This window comes from Sinocyclocheilus grahami, unplaced genomic scaffold (genome assembly GCF_001515645.1).
Source record: "Sinocyclocheilus grahami isolate Dianchi unplaced genomic scaffold, SAMN03320097.WGS_v1.1 scaffold909.1, whole genome shotgun sequence".
NCBI lineage: Eukaryota > Metazoa > Chordata > Actinopteri > Cypriniformes > Cyprinidae > Sinocyclocheilus > Sinocyclocheilus grahami.
The window spans coordinates 368,432-376,949 of record NW_015506088.1 but is presented as its reverse complement, the minus strand read 5'-3'; the positions used below and the strand labels follow the sequence as shown (position 1 = coordinate 376,949).

Genomic DNA, 8,518 nt, shown 5'->3' with positions numbered 1-8,518 from the left:
GCACCACCGTTTCCGTTTAATGGTTTGCACCGTTTTGTCGGGGCTGAACGCAGCCCTGGTCCCCCGACTGTGTCAGACTTTGTTCCTTGTTTTGAGTGTGTTTTGCTCCCCATGTGCCTTCCTTGCCCTTATTTTGCCGAGTCAAGTCCGCCGGCCACTGTTGACCCAAGCCCTTCGGCCACCGCAACGACAAGCCCGCCGGCCGCACAGTTCACCTGTAATCAGAAGAGGAAAAATGACTGGCTCAGGGCCCTCTTACTCACCAGAGTGTTCGCTCCAGTGTCGGCTCCAGCCCCAGAGCTCACCCCAGTGTCGGCTCCAGCCCCAGAGCTCGCCCCAGTGTCGGCTCCAGCCCCAGAGCTCGCCCCAGTGTCGGCTCCTCGAAAACTGTCTGCTCCGCCATGGCCTCCTAGTCTGCCTGCTCCGCCGTGGCCTCCTAGTCTGCCTGCTCCGTCATGATGCCCCGAACTGCCAGATCCGCCATAGTGCCCCGAGCTGCCTGCTCCGCCATGGCCTCCTTGTTTTCCTGCTCCGCCATGGCGCCCCAAACTGCCAGATCCACCATGGGTCCCGGAACGGGTGCCGCCCTGGAGGCCTTCCGTCCTGGTACCCTGCTCCTAGAGGCCTCCAGAGCTTCTTTGACCGGTATTAGTCGTCCGTGTGCTACGTGTGTTTTCCGTGTTCCCTTGAATTAATTAAATCTCTCGATTGATGTACTCCTGGTCTCCTTCGTTCTTCGTTCCAAATATTAAACTGAATTAAGCTTGATGATGGCAGTATTGTTTTCTGTAGAGATGCTTTACAACTGAATTGTGTCTTGCAACATCGACACTGGTTTTGAACTGAATTTAATCAACATTGAACTGACTCGAGCTGAATAACATCATTGCTGCCTATTGTAGAACTGCCTATACTTGAGCTGATTGATTACATTCACACCGTTATTGATCTGAACTGACTTGAGCTAAATAATGACACTATTGTCTTCTAGAGTTTCTTTACAGCACAATCTGAACTGTCTCCATAGCTCAGTTTTCATAATTGCTTCTGCTATTTCCTGTTTATTTCTGTGAAGCTGCTTTGACACAATCTTTATTGTATAATACGCTATAGAAAGTTGACTTGGCTTGACTTGAAGGTTGTCCACGGTTTTATTTTACTTTTTTCTCTTGACTAATCTTACAGTTCCTGAATACCTATTTACATATTTAAAATACACTCTTTGTGCTATGAAATAATTTATGTATAATAGACTTCATGTTTATATATATATATATATTACAATTTTTCTACTTAAATATATTGACATTGACAGTTACATAATGCAAAAGAATGTTAAAATATCAATATAACCAGATTAACTAAAACCCACAGCTTTTCAACACTTGAAGGCTGATTGGATCAATAAAGGCATCATATTATAGACCTACAACTGCACATTACTTTAAGGATGGCTAACAACTTACTAGCTACTTACTAGCTAAAACTAACTTTTAGCTTATTGTCACTCTAATATATCTCCTATAGAAATTTCAGGATGACACCGGCTAAAATAATGGACAAGTATAAAAGGGGGTCATTCCAGTCTCTGTATCATTCACTATCTGATGCATTTGCTGCCATTTCAGTAATTATTCAGTAATAATTCAGCTAATAGAGCAGACGAGACATGACCAGAAAGGACTACATTACTATGAAATGGAGGGAGCGACTGCCAGGGGCCAGAAAGATGATGCACTAAAATACATGCCACAAAACAGAGAGCCTCTGTTCATTTCAAACCAATAAATGAATTCACACCTCTGCAACCCGTAGAAATGGACTGTTTCATCAAATGGACCGCCTCATTGTTGAAAAACAATTCCGTTATCTTGTCAGTCTTGATTTCACAGCGAAAACATTAATCAGAGGCGTTTAAATCTAATTTTACTTTCTCATACAGTGCAGTTCGTTGATGAGACAATGTGTGGAGAAGCCGTGTGTCCTATGATTTCGTAACACTAGGGTTGAAGTTCACTCTGTCAACAGGCCTAATCGGCAACAAGCAGTGAAGAAGACCGAATCTGTCGTAACCTTATTCTCTCTCAGTGCTTTAGAGTGTGCTGAAGATATTCTGATTTAAGGGAACAAACACTTCAGTCTTTCAGTGCACAGCTTTTCAAACACAAACACACATGCATAAACAGTCCAAGTCTGTGATGAAAGGACCAATGAGCCCTTAAACGCCATCTGGCCAAATATCCACTTCTCTTTGTGCTGCCTGGCACGTAGCTCCCACATTTATTTATGTTACCGTTAACAGACACGGCCACATTAATTCCTCACACATGCTCCCTTACATGGGTCAAACACTTTCTCACTCTCTCCGACAGTTGGGGGACAAAGGGGTGTGTTTGTTTGTCATTATTTAAGTGTTTCACGAAGCATCTGATGATATGCTTACTGGAATAGTACACTACACAATCCATTCACATCAACAGTATTAAACAACTTACGGTAACAGTTTGACTCAGAAACATTTCAGTCAGAAAACATCTTTATATCAATATTAAGCCAATATTTAAAAAGAAAATGAAAATGAATAGAGGTCACCCTTCATTTTACAATCCATTTTCCATTCAGAAACAGGGCTGTAAATGGCCATAAACATCACAGTCCTGGGAGCGATATAGAGAAAGTGAAGTGGCACCTGTTTTATAATACATTTATCTTCTGTCTTGAGTTACAGCATCAGTCTTTGAAATACAACAGATAACCAACAGCTGAACTTTGGACTCGGATACGCTCAGATGGGATGCTTTTTTTAAACCAGTTGTATGCTTAAGATGTGTCTGTCTTTAAAGGAATGCATTGAAAAATAAACTGTCATTTACTCAGCATCATGTCATTCCAATCTTTCCAGCATGAAACAGAAAAAATATTTTGAATAATTCTGTGTTTGTTATTTGTGAATGAGGTTGTCAGGCTTCAAAAAGCACACCAAATCACCATAAAGTATCATGAATATAATAAAATGAGTCTCTATGACTCATGTTCTATATTCCAAGTCATTATTCGCTGACAATATTCCATTCCAATTATGGAAGATTTTTATGCAACCCGATCAGTGAGTCACTCGAGAACCGAATCACTCAGATTCGGGAACGAATCAATAAATTAAATATTCTTTAAAAATGTGCCTTTTGTGTTCAAAGATGTCAAGGAAGAAAGTCTGTTACGTGGGTTTTGAACAATGATGACAAAAAAAAGTGTTGTAGTATTAATAGTTTCTGTTTTCATAAAGCAAAGGGGCACGAGTGCTTTGTCATTACGTATAACTGAGCGCATAGTGCGAGAATAGAATGACGTCTTTGCTGTTTTGTGTGTGTGTGTGTGTGATGTAATATGGAATTAACATCTGATAAGTGATAGGAAAAATTATTACAGTTTTCTTTATTATTGAAAATCGTTCTAAAGCTACTTTTGCAACAAAAATGTCCAATATACAGAAGTGACCAAAAATGTGGCTTGGATACTCTGTGTAAATACAGAAGAATCTGAGAAGCCAGAACATTTGAGACTGCTCAATGAATTTTTTTGACTGACACGACTGTTATGATGTCTGGCCATGGCAGCATTTTACTGAACTTGTTCAGTCAGACTTTGATTGAATGTTGAGCACTGTGTTTTTCTCTCTCCCAGTTTATCTGAGGCCGATAAGTCTAAACTCCCGAATAGCACCTTCCTCTCATTCAAGCAGAAATGTGTACTGAAGGTAGTGCGGAAAAGCAGCGCTGATGGATTAACTCTAGCATAACAAAGGAGGATGTGATTCAAGTGGGAACACAGTTGCACTGTTGCACTAAGTGCTTTTCAAAAAACTAAGCTTCCTACATAGACAAGTGATAGGAAAAATTATTACAGTTTTCTTTATTATTGAAAATCGTTCTAAAGCTACTTTTGCAACAAAAATGTCCAATCTACAGAAGTGACCAAAAATGTGGCTTGGATACACTGTGTAAATACAGAAGAATCTGAGAAGCCAGAACATTTGAGACTGCTCAATGAATTTCTTTGACTGACACGACTGTTATGATGTCTGGCCATGGCAGCATTTTACTGAACTTGTTCAGTCAGACTTTGATTGAATGTTGAGCACTGTGTTTTTCTCTCTCCCAGTTTATCTGAGGCCGAAAAGTCTAAACTCCCGAATAGCACCTTCCTCTCATTCAAGCAGAAATGTGTACTGAAGGTAGTGCGGAAAAGCAGTGCTGATGGATTAACTCTAGCATAACAAAGGAGGATGTGATTCAAGTGGGAACACAGTTGCACTGTTGCACTAAGTGCTTTTCAAAAAACTAAGCTTCCTACATAGACAGGTGACTTCTAAATGTTCAGTAACATTTTCAAAATGTTGGCGAAATTTTGTGGAGAAAAAAGATCCATTGTCTATTGTCAATAGCGATGCATGAAGCACAACTCACACAGACGTCACTTTCAAACCAAGCAGCTTTCTGTTGGTCATTCGCCAACTTGAACATGTTGCAAAATCTTTTTGGGCTAAAACTCATGGGCAAAAGTCATTTCAAAAGGAATCTATGCGATCTGGAATTTTGCATAAGGTTGACGCATTTTGAGTTTTGTTAATGCAAATGAATGCACAATGGTAAATGTGACTGCACCTTAAGGCATCAACATGGAATTTACAATCTAGAACACTCTTCATAGGCAGGAACTCAGCAAGCCATGCAAATTTTGCTAATCACAATAAACTGTGATAGACTGTGATTCTGATAATCGCAATACATTTTGATAGAGTTTGTTGTTAGCATGTTGCTAAGCTAGTGACATGATATTGTAAGAAAAAACACAACACACAAATATGATTCCACACAAATACTATACTCTAAAAAATGCTGGGTTAAATACAACCGAGTGCTGGGTAAAATAGGGACAAACCCAGCTATTGGGTTGTTTTGGCCCAGCGGTTGGGTCACTACCCAGAAGGTTGGGTTAAACATTTAACCAAACCGCTGGGTCAAAACAGCCCAATTGCTGGGTTTGTCCCTATTTTAGAGTGTAGTATTTGTGTGGAATCATATTTGTGTGTTGTGTTTTTTCTTACAATATTTTGGAATGGAGCAAGTGAACAATTCTTTTTTTTATTTTGTTACTGTACCAATTATTTATTTTAATTTTTTTGGGTGATTTGTCTCATTGACCCTGATGAATCATAATCCTGTTTCCTCTTTTTATGAATGTTTTATGGTGAAAAATGACCTGGACAATCTAAGGCCACCATGACTCCATTTCCTGTGTAAACGTAGCAGCTGGAACTGATTTGATATGACATTACTCTGAGGTGAACCATTCTATTTTTTTTTTTACCCATGATTTGATACTGAGATATAGAGCGACATTAAACACTGTGGAGCCAAGAGGGGTGATCTCACCTCACAGGCTTGTTTCTCATCTGGAGTCTGGTTCTTTGATCAATACGCCTGATCTGCATCAACTGAAGTTTGAACTCAGAAGTTCATGTGAATTGAGTCATGGGTTGACTCCCGGCCAAACCACTTCAAATTGAGTGTAAACATTGCACACAATAAGTATTCAGTGGTTCCTTGTTTAAATTAATTTTCTGATTTTGGTACGTGTTAAGGTCAGTTGCCAGCCCTTGTGGCATAGTGTTGATTATCTTGATTATATTTAGAAAATTATTGGAAAAAAGCAAAAGTCTAGGTTACATGAGGCTGTTACAATGGAAGCGAATAGGTGCAATTTATAAACATTAAAATGCTTAATGTTTTAAAAGTATAGCCACAAAAACAAGATGCATGTTGACAATTTTAGAGTCCTTTGCTAACTTTTTCTGTGTAATATTATGTACAACTTTATTTATCCAATTTTTTACCAAGAAAGCATCATAAACCCTAAAATGACTGTCAAAACAATGATTTTACTGCTCGTCTTAGATTAATGTAAGTGCTTTAAAAAATATATAATATTCACATTTCTTCACCCCAAAACCATTCACTTGTTTCCCCCTTTGACCATTCACCTAATTATTATTTTTATTAATACGTTTTTTTAATGAAAACAATGGATGCGTCCATGATTTTTTATTTTTATTCATTTATTTTGTAATCAGCATTGCTGTATGCCACAAAGGCTGTTGATTCAAATTCTACTGAGCTTGGAATATTAAGGTAACAATCATAGTCGCGACAAGGCCCTGACAAATTAATTGCAGGAGAAAAGATAGAAGTCAGGGCTACAATCTCAAAAAAGTCTGCATAATCAGCCCATATGCCCGTGTGAACGCTACCATCAGATGACAATTTTCAGAAATTGCCCTGTTTTGTAGTTTTGTTCTTGCACATTCTGTACTAGGCACATATCCAGCTTTTACACATGCAGCCTCAAGACACAGTCAAAGGTATGTAACATTAGCTCTATTCCAACATGCTAATCAAAAACACAGCAATTCAGTCTGATTTTTTTGGCAGGCAGTTAGGAGATGTCAAAACTCCACCATATGCTATGCACTGAATAAACAATATAATTCTGTGTGAATAATAATAATTATTATTATTATAATAAAAATATATTTTATATGAATACAACTTCCCCAAATAATGGTTTAAAAAAAATAAAATAAATCGTATTTATTATTTAGTTGCAGTAGTAGTAATTTTGCTTCTTTTGTGGTTCGCTATGAAAGTGGTTTCTGTTTACAGATTAATCTGGAAATCTAGTAATCATTTATCTGCAGGAGTCTGCACTGAATGTGTAATCAGCAAAGATCCTCTGAAGTTTCCAATATCTGCCGTATAGTTAAAGCTTAATGGAGCTGAAAGACGCACATGCTTTGAGTCACATCCCCACATCTGGAACCAGGTAACTTATGATAAGGAGAAAAGTGTGGGCTAATACAAGGTGGAGGTGACTTTGCCCCTGAATTTGACCTCATTTGAGTTTGGTTATCACATTCTCACTCTGCCCTGGTTTAAACTATTGTTCATTTATACGTACCTTATATGGCCTATAGTTTATGCAGTTGAATGAACTAGAACTGATAGACGTGCTTCGTTTTTGTTTTGGTTCTGATGTCAGAAGTTTGTCTTTAGATCTCTCCAGGCATCTGACTAACCAGAACTATTAATAGGACTGGTTCAATACTTTGCATGGATGTGTCAAAAGATTGCAATGGATAGGGTGAGAAGAGATGTGTTTTTAAACAAGTTTTGTGGATGAAGTTAGTATGTGAGGCATGAGATGAAATGGGACTGAATCACTTATACTTTCATACTTTCAGATGCAAACTGATTATTGAGTTTAATGTGAACCTTTAAGTTAAGTTAAACCTAAACCTTTAAGGTTTAGTTAAGTTTATTTTATTACTTGGACAGAAAAAAATGTTCAGTTGCTTTGAACAAAGCTTTATTTCCACTTGTAGTAGTCCTAATGTGAAACATTTATTTCTTGCCACAGATTAATTTCTTCAGGGCATTACATACTACTATACATGCATTATATGAGGCTAAGTACATTTATAGCTATATAAATTATAGTTAACTTCTTTATGCAAGAAATCAAACCTGACAAGTCCCTTTACTAAGCTCAATTTTATTTTATTTTATCATTTATTGCACACATGCACATGAAAAAAAGTCCAAAAGCAAATAAAGTATGCAAAACGTGATGAGAAAGTACACCACACAAACTCTGTCACATGCTTATTATGTGACTTCTTTCCTTGAATAATCTTTGGAAATTACCTTGGTTTTGTATCTGCTTTGTTTGTGCCTCTGCTGTGATTGGCTGGCTCTTGTGTTGTGAGGGCTGGGGCTGTATAAAAGGACAGTTGTAGGAGGAGACTGCATTGAGATTGTGAGGACCTGCGTTGTGACATTCAAGACTCTTTTTCTCTAGCGTTGGATTTGTATTAGGCACCAGCACCATGTGTAAAGGGCTCGCTGCCCTCCCAGCAACATGCTTGAAAAGGTATGAACTACCTCATTGGAAATGATTAGCGATATTCTTATTTTTAGTTAAATGTTTAAGACAATATATGATTTCATACTCTGTATACGCTGAACTGGACTAAGAGCAAAGTAGTTGTTTGGGTATCAAGATAACACAATTTGCTTTGAGTAATGGGAATTGGGGTTGATTTTTTTATGCCTGTGATACATTAGAAGCAGTCGTTTGAGAGCTATTTAACTGAAAATAAACTACTTTGAAAGGTTCCACAAAACCAGCTTTCGTTTTTTCATAATTGCTTACGTATCTGATTCTCTAAAGCCAAAAGATTAATTTGATTATATGTTTTCTCCAACAGTGCCAAAGACATAAAGCATAAGATTGGCTTCCTGCTTCAAAAGCCAGATCCACCTCAAGATCAGAAGACTCTGAAGGAGAAGGAGAAGGAGAAAGTGGAGAACAGGTAAGGTTGGACCAACATGGCATATAATATAATAAATATAATATAATATAATATAATTAATAAATAATATATATATATATATATATATAT

The 8,518-nt window shown here is 37.8% G+C and overlaps 1 protein-coding gene across 1 annotated transcript in view; it reads left to right on the top strand.

Moving 5' to 3' along the window:
* Nucleotides 1–7,874: 7,874 nt before the first annotated feature.
* Nucleotides 7,875–8,518, top strand: part of LOC107564089 (regulator of G-protein signaling 4-like) — a 3,287-nt gene continuing 2,643 nt past the window's right edge. The window contains exons 1-2 of the mRNA XM_016249083.1: nucleotides 7,875–7,986; nucleotides 8,324–8,428. Coding sequence (XP_016104569.1) covers nucleotides 7,943–7,986; nucleotides 8,324–8,428 — 149 coding nt within the window. The 5' untranslated portion in view covers nucleotides 7,875–7,942. The remainder of the gene's footprint in view (nucleotides 7,987–8,323; nucleotides 8,429–8,518) is intronic.